A 19,990-nucleotide genomic window follows, 5' to 3' on the forward strand; every position below is an offset into this window, starting at 1 on the left:
GTAAAAATGGGGGTAACATGCCAGACAAGATGGTACTTTCCTACATTGGTAAACAATTAAATTTGTCATGACGTTTCCCAATGAACCGATAAAGCCTTTACCCTTTACCACTGGCTTTTCACCGTACCCTGCACTGGCGAATTCAGGTGCTCATAAACTGTCAACCATCATCCATGAAGTTCTGAAACTGTAACTTTGAAGAAAAAGAAACCTTGGAAAACAATATATGAGACCCACCACGCTTTGTCAGAGTGGGTCGCCAATGTCAAAACCATCCACTGCAGTAATCCTTGAGATTACATGTAACAAAATACCACATTATAGCCTGTAACACAATTAGATGACAACGAATTATTAAAGGCGTACTGGATTTAACAATTCCTTGTCTTAATTAATAAGTTAGACCAACTGCATTTGTCATTCCTTTTCATAAGCAGATCTTACCTCTGGCATCGGACATAATGTTTTCTAGAGCACCAATCAGGCCTTGAGGGTAAGGCTTTCCACAAGGCGAGCCATTAGACATACCATCTTAAAATTAGAAAGTTACGCAAAATTACAGTTGGCTAAACAAAATACTCTCCCTCCTAAGAGGATCAAACAAGAACTCTCATATGGCAAACCTATAGCCACAGTTTGTCACCACAACCATTGCCACTATGGTAATCTTTCAAATTCCATGTAACAAAATACTTGTAGTAACCTTTAATCTAGAGTAATAATAGTCCACACTTAAATCCCTATTGACATTAACCTATGCTTTTCACAATAAATCAGTCCGTCTAGTGCCTTTAGCATAAACAGATCAGGTCTATAGCCATGCTCATTGGCTGGCTAACTGAGTCAGTCCCTCCGTATTGAGAATGTTTGCAAAACAAGCAGTCTTTTTAGGGGAAGCACAAACATCAGCCCAAGCCTGTAATCGGGTGAACAGACGTGGGTGGAGCCTAAAACTCTGCTGCAGCCACAGAAAAACAAATCGCTGCAGAGTCTCTCGTATCTAAGACAAACTAACAGCATTACAATGTCATGTCTTTGCCACGGAAAGTTCAAGCTCTGACATACATATTGCTGCTGGCTCATGCAGCTGAATCAAAACTATGTGAAGGGCTAACCACTTCTTTCTGTGGACCACACAGCTTCTGCCCAATCAAAACATGTACTCCTGGTTCCCAACATAGGAGTAGCCAAAGCCCCTTTCTGTATTACTCCTCAAAGCTCTTTTTTACGTTGATCTAGTGACGGCTGCACCGTCAAGGCCGACATAAAACGATAAACAACTGAAAGGATAAGGCATTTGCATAAAAATATCGCTTGCCAATAAAGTGCACTTTCGGTAGATGTGCACGTGATGCACTAACATGCCTTTACTCACAGTACAAAAGAGCCAAGGACTGCAGCATGCTGACCCACTGCCACATGCTGTATGTGGTGGTGTGGGGAAGCAAAATGTCAATAGACAAGCTGATGCAAAGCTCCTGTGTGTTTATTGTCGTGCTTGCATTTCTTGTTATTTAGGTCTGGTGTTAGGCAGCACATTTGATTTTACAAAAACTATTTTTAATATACTTACACAAAGGGCTTTCAGGCAGCCCTCTTCATCCATTGGTTTGATATTCTGCCATTCATATTAAAGAAGCTGGCTGCCATCCTTTTGGCTTTGTTTATTATTACAAAAGAATAACAAAATAAGCACAGCTAAAGGCTGGCAGACAATCCCAGACCTATTTGCTTTGACGGTGCTTGTTTAGTTAGAGGCTGGAACGGATATTGATTTTTGAAAGCAGCTCCTCGATATTTAAGAAGCCAGCTCTACTTTAGGGGAGAAAGTTGGTATTCGATATATGCTAATCATGGGACGAAGCCTGCTGTCCATTTTAGGACTGCAGAGTTGCAAGCAGGTATCTGTCTCATGAATGTTAACCAGGCAGTAGTTATTGCGAATGGGCATTTTGGGCTGCGACTGATTAGTACATCAGATGCAACCCAACGTGAAATGTGTGTGTTATCTGCAAAGAACAGATTAAAACCACTCCATTGTTTCCGTAGCTATGTTTGTGCCATTTAAATCCCCCTACGTACATTCATGGGAATGATAAATGGTTTATAGGTAAAACACGTGAGCAATTTCTAGTTTCCGCTACTTCATTCGAATTTCCCCTTACCTACTCACTCATTCCTGCATTTGCAGAAGGTAGGGACGCACAACTGACAGTTCAGGAACAACTCAGATTTAAACTTGCATGTGGTTGCTAACCCAAAACGATATTCCAGTTATCCTGGTCTACAATTTATATAGGATAGATGATGCCACCCTGCAGTTCGAACCACAGCCACAAACAAATACTTTAAAAAAACATTTTTTTTTTTTCATTTTTTTTGCTCTTGAAGCGTTTACTTCATCCTTGCCTAGGAACCAAAGTCTAGTCTGTACAACAGTCTTAAGCTTCGCCGCCTGATGCACACAAAACAATTTGACAGAGCCTGTAATATCAGATCACCAACCACATTACAGGACCAAAGCCTTACATGTATTTTTAAAGACCAACCTTGGTTGCGAGTAACTTATACACTGCTAATCCTAGGCAATCATTGTTTAAATTTTTTTTGGGCATTTCACCTAATTCTGGAAACGTAAGTGGGAAAATAAGCCAAACCGGCATGCAGAATGGGCACATTTTACAAAGGTCTATGTAAACCATAAAGTTCCTGTTTTTTCGGTGGACCCCCTATTGCGTTCCTAAATGCATCACAGTGCAACTTTTTTTTTTTTTTTTTAAACATCCCACCACTAACACAAAATCACTCATGAGTCGTCTTTTTTAAATTATTTGTGAGTTTTACAGTAACGAGTAATACAAACCATATTTTGTTATCCTTAATCCTCATATTGACTCAACTGTATGTATACATTCCTAATAATTGAGGAGTATCACACCGTCTCGTGGTGAAATGTACAGGCCAATGAGTCACCAGGTATCCCTGATCAGGGTCTAATACAATCAGTAACATGAGAGGTCCCTGCCGTGGCCTAGGAGAGAAACAGGTTCTGTGTAAGAACAGATGGTCAATGTGTAATGGTGGGACACTTCTATCCACGCATGGCACCCGAGTTGTGGGGGTCACTAGGGGGTCGGTTGTTGGTAGTCGGGGTTGGTTCCCACTCGTCTCCAGCTTTATCTTCATGGTGGTGATTGTCGTTGAGGGAGCGGAAGTAGGATATAAATGGTTCCCATATGTTTCTGGGGCAAAACTCTGGTGGCAGTAAATCCCCGTCACTTATGACTCTTAAAAACAAACCTACTTCCTGAGGTCCAACTAGGAATCTCGAAAGGGAGTGTATGAGGAGAAAATATATGGCTATTAGGATAAGAGGGCATATACTCACAAAGTTTTATGCATATGTGAGTATTGTAGTTATTGGTAGATCTTTCCAGCTAATTGGTGTTTTGAACTAACATCCACCTTGGGTGAATGTATGAGGGGAATTTTATTTTGTAAAATGTTTTTGTCAGAAACAACCCTTATGTTACTTTTTCCATTCTTAAACAGCATCGTCAGGAGAACACCGTCTCCTTTGTATGTGGAATAGAGAACCAGTCAACCACCAATCTGATGGTCAGTGAGTTAAGTGCCTCTTCATGGACAGACGAATTCCAAGGCAGTAAGGTAGAAAAAGGAGGCCTGCTGCCCCGCAAACTTCCTATGGGAAGTAAGTATGCTAAATGAAGACTGGTTCTAGGATCAAGATAGATTTTCTTAGCCAATCTGAAGTAGCAGACGTCCCTTTCTATTGTATTTTTGATGCTTTTAGTCTGTAGAGTTTTCCGGTTTCCAACCTGTTTCTAGGTAACTTTTTTTGTCTAATACACAAGCAAGCACAGCCTACCCCTTTATCAGTATGATAATTTTGCCCATTGCAAGTGATTTAGGTGGTAAGATGTTGGGAATAAAATAGCGCTTTCAGGCCTGGAATACCATTATAAGTAGAACTTTAACAGTCCTTCATTCTTACTCTCTCCAATTTACAACCTGTCGGTATATTCAACTGCAAGAGAAAAAGGGCCTATGGAGGAGGGAAAAGGCACCACCGCCATACATTTTGTGAAAACCGCTTTCTTTAATTACACATCCTCTCATGAAGAAGTATCAGTTTACAACTTGAGGATTAAAGAGGGGAGAGTAGGGTTCAGTGTTGAGGCACATGGGGCCTGTAACTCGCTAAGGCACCTGGCTGATGCAAATGGCCATTAAAAACAAACAGTTTTCCATGAGAACCAGTCGATTTGACAGGAGAACTCGCTGAAGGCCATTAAGTGAAAGCACTTGTGTATACTCTGTACCAGCACTAGGCTCAGGTCTTCCATGTCAGTATGAATTCTTGTTGGAGGATTCAAATACAGCAGGCTAGTCAGATTGCGTTTAAGGGCCTCAGGAAAAGGAATGCTTGGTCTATTTTTGTAGTCTTCACGGCTTCTAAGTAAGTGTACTGGTGTCAGTTTGCACACCTGCAAGGTACTCGTAGTATGGCATCTTAATTTATCCAGCAAGTTAGGGCTCTTGGTTTGGGTCGAGTAACAAAAACCCACAAGGTTTTAAAAATCACTCTATCACCTTTGGGCATACAATTTGAATAATTTAAGATTATTAAACCCACAAGGTCTCGATTGAACCTTTGTTATAAGTAGGAGTAAAAAGTATATTTTATGTAGAGATGTTTACATTTATTGCACAGACCAGGGTAAGTGGCTAACTAGACCAATGCATTCACTGCATTGGCTTGTGCTTGACCCCTTAGTCACATATTTACATCCCAGTGGCTAATAAAATGAATACCATGTAATGGAATTGTTATGTCAACAGTATCAAGAGATGCTTCATGGTGAAGGTTTTTTCCAAGTTTAATTTTCAGCTTGTGATGCAGTGGTGTTGGGTTAATCTTGTGAACGAGAGTTTGGGATGGTGCTCGTGCCGCCTCTCTTGCCCTTTCAGATGCACGACTATCATGACTGATTCTGCCCCATCAGCTTTTTAGATTTGATCCTCAATCTAACTGAATGTGCCAGCACTACTAATTCAGTAACAGTTGTGACCTGAAACGGAACCTGCTGTACCAGATTTTCACAAGCAAACGTCATATGATTCAACTTAGGTAGCCTTCCTGGTGTTTTACAGGTGATCCTTGCACGTGCTACTGCTGCTCTAACCTGCTAGAACAACAGTGGTAATGCCGACATGTGACAGACTCTGCTCAAAGCCTGTCAGTATTTCAGAGATAATCATGATGGGTGACTCAGGGCTGCCATGTTGCTCCTGTTTTGTGCTACACTTTCAGCCAGTCTGGACATTTCAGCAGTCAGCACTTATCACTGGCAAAGTATCTCCCTGTTACCATAGGTAACTTGACTTAAATTATAAGCAGGTCACTATCACTACGTTGTGCATCAGCTGTACCCTAAAATTATAAATCTGCTGCAACAAACCAGGCGCTCAAGCATAAGGAGAGAAACTATGTGCTTAAAACTGTGGGATGGAAAGGGCAATTTACAAATCTTATGTTGTAAGGTAGACCAAGGGTATCACTAGAGTGCATTAGAAGGCAGTTTGGGAGTCTTCTAGTACAAGGGAGACCGAAAAACTTGAGACAAAAAGGAAACTTGCAGGTGAACTTCAGGGACAAAAGAATACATTGTGGGGATGGCACCGCAAATACAGTGGGAATCTTTCATCCTTGTACATAGATTTCACTCCTGACTTTGTCCTTGGTTGTCCTGTCAGTCAAACCATTCTGTTCCATGTTCACTTGTGCGACCTGTTACACAGATGAAACACTGTTTAGTTCTTTTCCCTAAGCTACAGATAAGATGGAGTAGGAGGAGGATTTTGACATTTTAATTTGTCTTTATTGGTTGCCAGTACTGTGTTTTCAATATGGATGTTATGAGGTTAGACTTCTGTCTGTAGTTTGATTTGTTGTTTTGAAGGGGAATTTCCATAGATACCATTACTACAGTTTGCATAGGAATTCATTGCCATGAAGACGAATAAGATCCAATGTGATGAGCAACCTTTGGAGGACCCACTGAAGGTGGTAGAAAGCACTTTTCTGTTGAAGACAGACAGCCTTGATAATGAGCAATAGAATGGTACTGAATAAGATGCCTGTTGTCCAGGGGTCTCCAACCTTTTCAGTAGTGAGAGCTACTCTTGGTCTGTGAAAATCATCGTGAGCTACTAAATGCTAAGCAACTTGCACGTTAAACCCAGAGCGCTCCCACGCTCAGCTTCACTGATTAGGGATGAGGAGATACCCATCTAGTGTCTGCAATGCACAATTAAATGATCAATTTGAAACCAGAGAGCCTGGGATTAATCCCAGCTTCCCTCTTTAACAAATTGTGTGCTCCTGACCTATGCAGTAACCAGCTAAGAAGACTACAATCATAAGAAATCATACGAGCCTGCTGAGCTGTTCAAAGCTCCCAGCATACTAAAAACCATAAAATCCACATCTGTCAGGCTCACCTTTTCAACCCCACAGTACTACTTTCCATAACTCGGTAACCACACGTCAGTGGCCATCATGCACAACATGGAAACACTTTCCACAGAGTATCACAAAATAAAGACAACATCTTTCCAACCACTCGCTTTACATGTATTAGCCTGCTGACCATGTAGCTAAGTGCTTCATTGCCCCACATAAGGGTAGTAGGCATTATATAAATGCTGCAATGCAATTATTTTATTGCACCATGTCTCCTATTTTTACATTATCACACTACGGGACCTCTCCTGTCAGACTAAATTTGCTTCAAGTAATAAAAACCAATACCACATGTATTGTGCACATGACTTGTCACTTAGTTAATTAATATAGCATTTCCATCAGGGACGGTGGCAGTCCATGATTGATTCATGTTCAAACGTTATCACTTTTATAAATGCCTCTCAATGTAGTGGCATAATCTGATGTTCATATGAAATGTTTCTACATGTAGGAGAAATAAGCTTTGTCATTTATTTATTTTTCAAAAAGCTTCCATCATATTTATGTATGACTTTTATGTCACTATTTGGATTATTTTCAGGTCTTTGCTCTCAAGAACAGACCTAAGCTTGGCCCATGCTCTGTTCTCCTGGATAATGTATTAGCCTCGCTTACAGCTGAAAAATATGGTCACTGCAGGGGTCAGGTACTTTTTTGAATGGGATAAATCTAAAGCCAAGTGTTAAAGCCAATATAGCCATTGTGCCATAAAAATAACAAATAATTGTACATTTCTTCCATTATATCATCAAATTAGAGCATTTTTTTTTTTTAACTAAAGCACCTCTTGGAAGTTCTCTCTGGGCAAAAAACAGTGCCAGAAACGCAATTAAATAATGGGAGAAATGTAAAATTAACATGTAATCAAAAGACATGTAAAAATATGTTCCTGGTTCCAGTTTGTGCTTGGGAACAACTTGCAAGGTACCGTATTTATTTAAAATAAAAGATGCATGTGAAATGCTTTCACTTAATGATTAAATCAAAACAGTGTTTCAGATCATTTTAAAAAAAATAGAGTACTGCTCGCGTTTCAGATGCCTCAAATAAAGCACTGCACAGGCATCTTCTTTGTTTTTTTTAAATAAAATTAGTTTTTGCACAAACCTGATGTCTGTCTGGTTGTGCCTAAGATGGTAGTATGTAGAGAGAATTGTGACTTCACGGCTGCCGCTCCGGCTGCCAGGTCGCACAGGATCAAAGTGTGACACTGGGTAGCAGAAGGCAGGCATTGTGGCTGTCCGTGGGCAGGGTAACACTGCTCGTGCTGGGCGAACGTCAGCTGCTGTGCCCCACCCCAAATAGGCTCAAATAGCCAGTGAGAGTAGCTGATTTGTAAGACGAGCACAGACAAGAGGCCTGAAAAGGTCTAAAAATAAACAAAATGACGGCAACAGGGTACTAAAGTGATAGTTAGGCCATGAGCTACTGACAGGGTGTTGGCGAGCTACCAGTGGCTCGCGATCGACCGGTAGGAGACCCCTGCTCTAGTCCCTATCCCCTGCTGCATGCTGACTTTGTGCAGGCATAGTTTTTGTTGAAACCGCCTATTGTCAATGACATATCTTCTAGTCATTGATCAATATTTCCTTTAGAAAGCCTTGCAAATACTTCACAATTAACTCAATGAACTTCAATTCCTGGTTTGAAGACTACTGATGTAAAGCTGCAGAGTTAAGTATGATATTACAACACTACTGAATTTCCATCCACTGTTCTTATAGTTGGTTTGCATAAATGTCAAATCATAACTAAAGATGCTATGTTACTCAATATATTATTCCCTATTTTAAATGGAAACTGTCAGCTTTATATGCACTATGACAGAAACAAAATTACGATTACATTTTTTTTTTAAATCAATTATTGCAAAATTTAAACCTCCAGGCCTTTTTTATAACCTGTCTGTATGAAGTAATGAAAGAACATGCCACTTTTAGAATTCATTATAACTAATGCTGTTGTTTTTAGGTAAGCAATTTAAGTGTTCAACCCACGGATGTCAGTTGGCCTTCAACAACATGCAGCAACTGCTCCAGCATTCAAGAGTCCATAGCAAACCTATCCAGTCTCTGGCAGGTAAGGTGTTCAATTTATTGATTTTTGGAAGGTGAGTGTGCTGTGGTGGGCCTCCTTATTCTGTGGCTACATTACCTAGAAGTATCAGTGTTGGCAAGGGCTCAGCCGCCAATAAATTTTAACAGATACATGGTGACCTTACCTTCCGAAGTGTGGCCTACAGATTGGTAATTCACATAAGAATCTGAGTATTGTATGTACATTCTTCATCACTACCATCAAATCATCTGGGTAATCCCGGAGTCCAATTTCCTTTTGGCTGAAATGGATAATGGGAAAAGATATCTTGTTGAAATAAAAATACACATCCGTTTTACTGTATGAGCTCTAAAGGAAGAAGAGAAAAGGCACACCATCAAATATGCTTCCAGTACTAGTTTGTGGCTCTTTATTGAGTGTAGTTTTGTTTATATATTTACAAATAATAAAACAGTTTCTGCACCATGGGTAAAAAGTAGTGTATCTTCCTTACCTAATTCCTCCTTGGTAAGCCATGCTTGTAATGTCTAGTAAACCATAAAGCAAAGGGTACTGGAGCATTTACACTTACGTTTGTTCATAAACAGACGTAGACTAAAGAGAATACAATTTTTGTGCCGAAATTTGGAGATTGATTGGCATTTAAGTTAGTGACCCGACTAAGACAAATACAAGATGCCAATATTATTTTCTGATTATTTTCAGATGCATAAAACACACCCATTCTGTTCTACTTGATGCATTTTAGTATACATTTTAAACGCAAGAACTTCCCACCTATTTATAATTTCAGTTTATTAAATTTGTCTATTAAAATCACAGAGTGAGTAAAACAAATTCATTAAAGAATCCAATTTCCGGTTCATTAATATCCATTTTAATAAAAAAAAAAGCTATATTAACCTTTCTGGGCAAAGGATGGAACAAACACCAAAATAAGGATTAGAGTTTCTTTTTTGTAGCTGCATATGCCGCAACAAATTGAACAGTGTTTATATGCTGACTGCTGTCTGAATTCCATTAATGTGATGCATAAATGGAAAAAAAAGATGTCTTGTTGCTTTAGATCAAAAGTCTAAAAGAAACTTTGGAAGAATTTTTGATGTGACTCCGCAAAACATATTGTGTTATCCATTCTCTGTGTCTCTTAGGACAAGGCTTTCACTTACTACTTCGCCACCATTTTAAGATTCCCCACAGTTGAAGAGCCCCAAACTGCTTGCAAGTTCTGAATGTATTAAAATAATTTTACCATAGATTTTATCTGAATTTACCCAATGAAAGACCATATCAAGTGATAGTTTTAAAGGAGTTTACCATTGCGTGCAGCATCGTGTTGCAGCTAGCTAAATAATAATTAGTAAGTATTAATGATGGTTGCTGCAAATTTAATTCTAATCTGATGTGTTGTTAACTGAATCGATTAAAAATAAAATTTCCCTTAATAGATCACATTGCAGTCTACCTTGGCAGATATATATCTAGCCAGTGGGCCAAACTCACTGGAAAAAGAGAAAAGCCATAATCAGTGGATGGAAGTGGTTTTGCTAGAATGACAGAGTATTGATCAAAAGAAGTCCAAATTGTTGTTGAGGCGCTGGATAGCATAAGCCACATAAATGGACTGAGGACCAGATTACGAGTCTGACGGTCTAAAGACCACCAGACATGCAGTGGCGGTGTTGGCGGGCGGACCCGCCTACCGACCGACATCTCCACCGGGATCCAAGATTCCGACAGGCTGGCAGCGTTCTTGGTTGTGATCAGCCAGGGGAGCGCTGAACTTGGCGGCGCCCGGCTGATTAGAACCTGTTCTCCGCCAGCCTTTTCATGGCGGTCGGACCACCATGAAAAAGGTGGCAGAGAACAAGTGCAGAGGGCCACGGGGGCCCCCTCACTGCCCATGCCTATGGCAGTACAGTCCTTCTTGTCTATTTTGACTGAAAGCAGAAAGGACAGCTGGAAGAGGGGGGAAGGAAGGAAGGGAGGGTAGGTGGTGGCAGTTGCTTAAGGATGGCAGGTAATGTATTTGTATTTACATTTGGGTCAGGGAGGAGAGGCCGAATTATGTATGGCTCCATTACTCCTTTGCCTGACTCCAGCAGTTATATGCAGGGGCTTTAGGAGCCATACATAATATGAAGTTAAAGAGGAGTAAGTTACTGGGATGTTTTTCACCTCTGGATTCTGAGTGACATCAGAGACCACACAGACCAAAAACATGCCTGTGACTCAGTTACCCATCTCTAATTCTATATGACATAAATTTTGTTAGACAACTTCCTAATCTCCTTCACCTTCCACTTTAGCAGAAATGCACCACCCCTTTGCTCTATACCAGAGACTATTTACAAAAGATAACATAAAAAAATAATTATTTATTTTTTACAATATTGAAGGTTCATTCTCAAACTAAGTACAATTTGCACCTCTGGTTAGTACTAAACCCACTGCTCAAAAATGTAATACTTGGATTCTCAGTTGATTTTTTTCAAGCAACAAAACAATCTACGGATTCTGGACAGGACCTGGTGCTCAAAGAAAAGTCTCCCCACGCTTTCACAATCCTCAAATCACCAAGAAGAAAATAGTACATAGTGGGCAATTGTAAAAGACAAAATAAACAGCTGTATTAACGACCACAGCAATCTGATTAAAGGGTAGTATCTAACTCCACCACCTCCAACACAACCACTTCAACAGATGCAATGACTTCCCATCAGTGTTTTCTGTCAAGATCTCACAAATCTGAAGTTAGTTGTCTTCCTCAATAATTTTACTTACATATCTCTATTACTGTCACAATCCAATGGAACTCCTTCTCAGAGAGCTCTAACTATAATTTAGCAAATACTATTTGAAAAAACCAAACCAAGCTTTTAACATGATGGTGCTATTCCCTATTAAACAAAGGCAAATTTCACGTTTTCACCACCTTGTAGTTTCGCTCGGCAAAAGTTTCCTTGAAAGAGAGCATTTCCCAGAGTAACTCAAAATGGGACGACATATACACTTCCTTTAAACAAAAATAATAAGGAAGACCATCAAAACCATTTAGAAAACTATCAGCTTGTAAGCAACTTTCCTGGCTTTGGAGGAGGTGGGGCCTCGTGGAGGGGGGGCTCACTTAAAATGGGACAAAATGGAAAAAATATACACTTCCTTACGCGAAAAAAAAGGAAATCCAAGCCATTAACAAAACTATCAGCCTGCAACCAAATGCTCTGGCTTAGAAAGACCTTGTTAAATGTGCAGCTATATTGCTCAATTGACATACTGAGAAATATATTCTAGTTCCGTATCAATATGGGTCAGGAGCTAATATGGACAGAAGCCACAACACTGAAATTCTTAAAGACAGCCACTCTTTGTTCAACGATGACTGCCAGTTTCCGTCTATCAGACCTTAGCAACGTTGAACACAATTGATCACCAGGGACTACTGCAGGCTCTAGATCGTGAGCATAGATCGTGTAGAATTTAAATGATGTGCATCCTTTCTGACTCACTTAAAAATCCTACATCAAAAGATGCATTGGTAACCTTGAGTATTCCTCAGATCTACCTTAGTTCTGGTGCCACTTATTCTCTACGCAGTGCCGATCAGAATAAAGATAGAAGGTACAGGTGTCACTGTTCATCAACAGCTGATAACACAATCAAAAAACTGAAACTCTTTCTTCAGCTAAAGAGTTTCCGATAGGTAGTGCAATCTCTAATGCTCTCAAAAACAGACTATGAAAACTCTAAATCAGCTGAATGTGCCTTAAATCTCCCCCACCCCCCTCCCCCCAAAATACCCAAATCACAGAGGCAGTCCACTATGTGGACAGAATCATCTCCGGATCATAAAAATTAGAACACAACTCCCTTGTCCTTCATTTGCTCTTGTTGAAGTCCAGAATGAAATCCCAACTGATGTGCAATACGTTCAAGGTATTAAACCTCAACAGTCCTGCACGTGTAATCTCTAGCATCAAATGACCCGGAGATACCAAGATTCTAACCAGCTCACAAAATCTCACCTGTGAAATCAAGACATCCAGTACTCTGAAAACAATGGGCCAGATGTACAAAAAAAGCAATTTGCAACTTGCAAATTGCGAGTCCCTGCGACTCGCAATTTGCAAGTCGCAAATTGCTATGCAGTACGGTGTCTGAGACACCGACTGCAACTCGCAATGGAGTCGCAATGACCCACCTCATGAATATTCATGAGGTGGGTCGCAAATTGCGGCCCCATTGCGAGTATAGGCACTCGCTAACATGGAGGCCTGCTGACGTCAGCAGGCCTCCATGTTAGCGACCTGCCTTTTAAATAAAGCATTTTTTTTTTTTTTTTTTGAAGTGCAGCCCGTTTTCCTCACAGGAAAACGAGCTGCATTAAAAAAAAATCCGAAACCTTTAGTTTCGGATTTTTCAGGGCAGGGAGTGGTCCCTTGGACCACTCCCTGCCCTGAAAAATTAATATGGGGTCCAGTCACAAAGGGGAAGGGGTCCCATGGGGACCCCTTCCCGTTTGCGAGTGGGTTACCATCCACTTCAAGTGGATGGTAACTGCGACTCCATTTGCGACCGCGTACGCGGTCGCAAATGGAGTTGCATACCACTCCGACTCGCAAATAGGAAGGGAACACCCCTTCCTATTTGCGAGTCGCAAATGCATATTGCGAGTCGGTAACGACTCGCAATATGCATTTGTGCATTGCAAACCCACGTTTGCGAGTCGCAAACGGCGATTTTCGCCGTTTGCGACTCGCAAAAGGGTTGCTACATCTGGCCCAATATCTCTTTGGTGTAGCAGCCCCTGTGTGGAACTCCATTACCAACTGAAATGAGTACGAATGAATACTTAATGATCTTTATACTCAGTACCCATCAATATATATCCAAATAAAAGTCTCTTTTCATCTGTTTCCCTAACCCTCATATATTGGATATCATCGCATTCTGTTTAATGCTTCTACTTCACCATGTTGTACGCACAATGCACTTCTAGTCTTGATGGGTCAGGCTCTATAAGAATAAATAAATCTTTTAACCACTTGACCATTTGAATTCTAGAAGCACACCACCTTCACATATTGTGCATAAGAAGTTTGATACCTCAACTTCATTTGCCAGTATTCATATCCAGAACTCAAATATCACTCCATTCCAACCATAGAAATACTGTCCTCAGTGAGATTAAATTTGAATTATCTGCAGTTGGCTCACTATGGTCAGCAAATGGTTGTTTCCATTAATGATCCTGCATCACCGTTATTAGCAAATCTGTAATCTCTTGGCACGCTTTTAAATTTTGCACTGGGCTTAACGTGTTAACAGCTTGCCAAACAGCATTCATATTCTTTAAACATCACCGAAGTAATTAGCACTTGGACACCTTTTAGGCCCTGCAACCCATTTAATTTTGACCACCTTGATGAATCTGTATAAACTAACAATACCAAGAGTAAGCTAAACAAACCAAGTATCTGCCAAATTTCGTGCTCATCTACAGTCGGCTTTGATGTTACAACCCAATAAAACATATTTTCAACTAATAAGATAATCATAATTTTTAACCCATTTAAGAACTTAACACATTGTAATGATATTTTCCTCAAAACTACTGAAAGAATTTGCATCAAACCTAGCAAAGGCACTTTTCTCACTAAAGTCTTTGTTTCATGACAGGTTTGGTGTACTTCCCATTCAGCACCCTTTTTTTGTAGCGTGAAACTAATATTTCTGTGGACGTTACAATTGAAAACCCTGCTTTTTTCACCACACACTCATTTCCCCACCTTGTAAAATCGGCACAAAGTCATGCCATACCCAAAACCGGTAGGTTTTTGAAAGATTTGTGCAAATTCCATATATTTCGTAAAAACAAATTAGAGTTTTAATGAAACTATGATCTAATCATAACTACATGTTGACTACAGCCAATGTGAAAGTATATATGTGTGTGTGTGTTTAATATATATGTATGGCTGAACTGAATGGTTATGGTTAGCTTTCGTTATTACATATTCATTTAAGATGGAAGTCATAAGAATTGCATGGTGTGAGAATCATGGTTTGCATAGCTATTTTGTTAGGTACAGATTATCCTCCGGATTTTCAGTGATTTTCAGTTTTAGTTCATAAAACTACCCCTCAAGTGTATTTTGTTTTTGGTACATTTTTCTTTTTTTTCTTTTTAAACATACATTGAGGTATTTTGACCAAGCCTTCCAGTTTCCATTTTACAGATTATTATTGACAGAAAACTATTTATTTTCCTCTCCGTATTCATTTTAATTGTAGTAAAATCTTAAATTGGGTTGTTTTTCGAGTCCTACCAAATGCTGTCATAAATGAATTCCCAGACAGTTGCTGCTGTATTTGACATGTAACGGAGTTAGAGACACTTTCCCAATGAGGCTTAACCAGATGTCGATGTGCATGAAGCTGACACTAAAGTGGGCATGTTTTAATAAAAGTGTTTTGATTTATCATGTGTGGGTATGTACGTTATTAAAACTTGATAGGTTTTGCTTTTTGTTTTGCAGTAACTTTTTGAGGTTTTTATGGCCTGATACCGATTCTAAGAGTTCTCTGCAACAAAACCTCTGCAAACGGCCAAACTCTGCTGCGCACAGCTTCAGCATTGCAAGGCAGGGCCTCAGCCTAGGCCCTACGCTAATCCTCTGCGGGCAGCCAACATCTCCACAGCCATGAGTGGGCTCAGCCCTGCACATAATCCAGTAGGAGTGGCCAATTCCGGCAGATGCAGCCCTGGGCAGCAGGGTTGGCTACACAGCTATGCCATGTGCCCAAATCTCCGCAGGCTGCCAATTCTAGCTATGCATGGCCTTTGGCTGGGGTGGTCGCATCTCCTGGCCTGTGTCCAGGATCCGTCCCAGCCTGCCAAGTTGCGACAAATGGCCACACATTGCCATTTGCCAAGCCCTGCAGCAGTGCACCAAATTCTTTTTCTTTTTAAATGTTTTTATATATTTAGGCTTTGTGAATCATCAGGTGTGTGGGGGCACCAGGATTTAAAAATATATTAGCATATTACACTCTTTAAATCTGTGTGTGTATACACATATTATCCATATTAAACCCCTAACAAAATAAATATGCACATTCTTTCAATGTTGGTGCTCCTATAATTTATTATTTTACTAGGCACACTGGACCGTACCCATTGCTGCTCTGAACTCCATCCTTGATCTCCCTACTGGAGACACCACAAGATAAAATACGACAGTGTAAGCAGACTTTTGTGAATTTATATATATTCATTCACTGAAAAAAACAAAGGGTACAAGGATGTTATAGTTAGGTTCTGAACTTACCTGTACAAAACCATAAAAATTCAGCAGTTATAGTTTGTTATTTCAGTAACTATAACTCTTCCCCTAAGGTAACGATAACTCGTGCCCTTGCCATGCACAGTTTTCTTATCACTAATTGTATTACAAATGTTGCAGAGATAATATCAAAGATGCCATGGAAGATGTCATCAATGATATATGTATAGTAATTAGCTGAGCATGGCGAAGTAACGAATAATAGTTACCTTATGGTGTGAGTTATAGTTACTTGAAATAACTCTATAGCTGCTGAATTTCTATGGTTTTGTATGAGTAAATTCAGAACCTAACTATAACGTCCCTTTAACCTTTTTTCAGTGAATTTCCATACTTTATGTTAAAAAAACTCATTTTAATTACTGTAAACTAATCCAACCACAGCTGCACGCAGCCTTTGGCTGTGTGTGCCGGGAGTTGGCCCCAGGGCCTGGCCGCCCTTATAACCACTCAAACCCGCGCCACGCAGGCCTTTGCCCGTGTGCAGTGGGGTTGGTCCCAGGGTCTGTCTCTGTCAGTGGATCTGTGAGTGGGTGCGTGAGTATCTTAGTGAGTGTGTGAGTGGGCACATGAGTTTGAGTGCCTGTATGAGTGAATGAATTAGAGTATGAATGAGGCTGTAATCGAGAATATCCTTGAATATTCAAGAACATCGCACATGCTGAAGAAAAATAATTTTAAACCCATAATTTGTCCCTAAAACAGCACTGTATCACACTATCACACCTGTGGGGCCAGGGAACCTCCACCCTGACCACTTATAACACTTATTTCTATTTTCAACCCCAGGAACCCTCTCCCATACCATAAAATGGTGGCAGCAACTTTCTAGTCAGGTTGTGGCAAGCCAATTACAGTGCTTCTATTCGCATGCGCCTCTGCAAATATTTGCGGCCAGAGATATACAAATTTGGATGCACACCATATAACCAAAAGCACAATCTGCATACCAAAAGGCAGCTTTCTGCCAAATTTTGCGAAATTCCGTCCTGTGGTTCAATCAATCAATCAATCAATCAATCAATCGCATTTATAAAGCGCGCTACTCACCCATAAAGGGTCTCAAGGCGCTGGAGGGGGGGGGTCAGTGCTCGAAGAGCCAGGTCTTGAGCTGCCTTCTGAAGGAGAGGTGGTCAGGTATGGCGCGAAGGTGGCTGGGCAGAGAGTTCCAGGTTTTCGCTGCTAGGAAAGAGAAGGATCTTCCTCCGGCGGTGGCTTTGCGGATGCGGGGTACGGCTGCCAGGGCCTGTCCGGTCGAGCGTAGAGTGCGCGGAGGGGTGTAGAAGGAGACGCGGTTGTTGATGATTTTGGGTCCGAGGTCGTGGAGGGCTTTGTGTGCGTGGGTGAGGAGTCGGAAGGTGATCCTCTTGTTGACTGGGAGCCAATGAAGTCTCTTCAGGTGTCCGGAAATGTGGTGGTGGCGGGGTATGTCCAGGATGAGTCGTGCGGCAGCGTTCTGAATCCGTTGTAGTTTCCTCTGCAGCTTGGTGGTGATGCCGGCGTATAGGGTGTTCCCGTAGTCCAGGCGGCTGGTGACGAGGGCGTGGGTGACGGTCTTCCTGGTGTCGGTGGGGATCCAGCGGAAGATCTTGCGGAGCATGCGGAGGGTGTTGAAGCATGCCGAGGTCACCGAGTTGACCTGTCTGGTCATGGAGAGGGATGAGTCCAGGATGAAGCCGAGGATGCGTGCGTGGTCGGTGGGTTGGGGAGTGCTGCCTAGGGTGGGGGGCCACCAGGAGTCGTCCCAAGCGGCGGGAGTAGGGCCGAGGATGAGGACCTCCGTCTTATCTGTGTTCAGTTTAAGCCGGCTGTCTGTCATCCAGTTCGCTACTTCCTTCATTCCTTCATGTAGTCTGGTCCTAGCTGAGGTGGGGTTGTTTGTGAGGGATAAGATGAGCTGGGTGTCGTCGGCGTAGGATATGAGGTCGAGTCCGTGTTTGCGTGCGATGTTCGCCAGGGGGGTCATGTAGACGTTGAAGAGAGTGGGGCTGAGGGAGGATCCTTGGGGTACGCCGCAGATGATCTCCGTGGCTGTGGATCTGAAGGGGGGCAGGCGGACTCTCTGATTCGGGCTGTAGTCGTGTCTAAAGGTCCTATGGAAATTAACATGGGAAATGCAACTATTATAACCCCACCCTGCTTTTCCTATGCCCCCGATTGACGGGTCGCCCCGAAACATTCCGTGAAGATTTGTCAAACGGTGCCAAAGATGTAGGCAAGTCAAAAAACGATTTTTCAATGGCAACATGGTCCTAACTATAACTACCAAGGCGTTTGTTATTTTTCAGCTTGCTGTGGATGTCACTTGCTAATCCTATATTTAAAGACTCAAATGACAAAAGTCTTTGTCACTCTCTAGCTCAGCGTGGATGGCATTGTCCTAATCCTATGCTTAAAAACTCTGCTATAGAAACAGACATTTGAGATGAGCAGATTCAGAGGGTTGGTGGTGTTGTAGGGTGCTCCATTTAGGATCTGCTCTCCACCTATACTTGTGAGCTACCCAGAGTCCCATGCTTCTTTTTTTGCATAATTTATGCGGCAGCTCTAAGCTTGAAAGGGTAGTTTCTTTATATATGTGTGGGTAATTTATGTATTTATTTAGACAGCTAAAAACTTGCTTATGGTTCTGGTTCAGACACAAAAAGAGCACTGAAATTTATGTTAACCAACGCACTCAACACATGCCACCTGTGGTGTTGTTTTCCTGATAGGTGTTTTTGTATTTGTACTGTTGACAGATTGTTTTCACGGTATGTTATTTTCAGGGTTTAAAAAAAAATTTTTTTTAATTTTTTTACTGTACATATTTTCCAATCCCCGCTACTCATGGTTTTCGGCTATGTGGAGTTGGGTTGGGGATACCGGCAGCCTGAAGCAAGACCCTCTGCAACGAGTGACAAACCTCCACAGGGATTGGGTGCAGGACCTTTCTCCAACCCACAGCAGGGAGCCAACCTCAGCTTCCCATGGCATTTGGCTGTAAACAGAAGGGGTTGCGAACAGGACCTGTACCAAACTGTCCCTCCCAGAAGTCAAGCCCTTATGTGCATGGCATGGCCAACCAGAGCCCTTCCACCTGTTCCTTGTGATAGTTATAGTGTCTGTCTTTGGCAGTTAACCTCACCTTTATTCCCCCAACAGTGTGAAACTTATGCTTGATAATTTATTTGACAGTCATTCATAAAATGAGTTCAAATTTCACACCCAAAAATGGCGGCTCATAGTATTGTGATATTTATATAACTTGTAAGTCGCTTGCCGGTTTTGTATGTTCTTTCGGATTGTGGAACTTGAGTTTTCCATACCTCTGGATATGCCTAAGCCCAGTACTGTAGTTGTGCCCACAAAGGATACCTTTTTTTTTCCCTTGCAATGAAATCTACAGTTGTCTACAATTGTCATGCTGTGCCTTAGCAAACTACTCAAAGCAGTTGCCAGATTTTATGCAAATCTGTCAACCGGTCAAAAGATAGAGACAAATCAAAAATATCACCTTTTCAATGGAAAGTGCAGCTGAACCATAACTACACAGTAGTGGGTTTGCACAGGCATGGCCGGAGGTCATGCCGTGTGCCCAACGTCCGATGGACACTGACGAAGGCTGTGGGATTGAGAGGCTCAACTGTGGTTTGGCCGTCTGCATTGATTGGACATACATACAGACAAGGCCCTTCCTCCACTGCGCATGGCCAAAGATGGTTGGAAATTAAGTACATCAGTGAAAAAAAAAATATGAAATTCCTAGGAACAAAATTAAATGTTGGCTCAAACACGCAAAACCAAAGATATTTTCTAATTTTGGTTAACAATGTATACTACACATGGCATAACTCATGATTCCAGGCATGCTCAACAGGGTTAAAAAAAAAAAAAAGAGTTATTTTTAGGACTTACTCGCCCCTTCTGGAAAGTTGACAAAAAACAGGTGTTCTGTTCACTTGAAAAGCAGAGGGGCAATAAAAGAGGTCTTTAAATCTTGTTATGTCACATTTGCTCTGTGTTCACAGACGGAGGTTAACAGTCAGTTTGTCTT

The 19,990-nt window shown here is 41.4% G+C and overlaps 1 protein-coding gene across 6 annotated transcripts in view; it reads left to right on the plus strand.

Annotated features, from left to right (window-relative positions):
- ZNF414 (zinc finger protein 414) overlaps positions 1 to 19,990 on the plus strand; it is a 137,786-nt gene that overhangs the window by 27,328 nt on the left and 90,468 nt on the right. For 4 of the 6 annotated variants that reach the window (XM_069217130.1, XM_069217133.1, XM_069217129.1 and 1 more), the window contains exons 2-3: positions 3,553 to 3,712; positions 8,522 to 8,629. In XM_069217130.1, the coding sequence (XP_069073231.1) occupies positions 3,553 to 3,712; positions 8,522 to 8,629 (268 nt within the window). The remainder of the gene's footprint in view (positions 1 to 3,552; positions 3,713 to 8,521; positions 8,630 to 19,990) is intronic. The other 2 variants (XM_069217131.1, XM_069217134.1) reach the window with 1 other exon arrangement.

This window comes from Pleurodeles waltl, chromosome 12 (assembly GCF_031143425.1).
Source record: "Pleurodeles waltl isolate 20211129_DDA chromosome 12, aPleWal1.hap1.20221129, whole genome shotgun sequence".
NCBI classification, from domain to species: Eukaryota; Metazoa; Chordata; class Amphibia; order Caudata; family Salamandridae; genus Pleurodeles; species Pleurodeles waltl.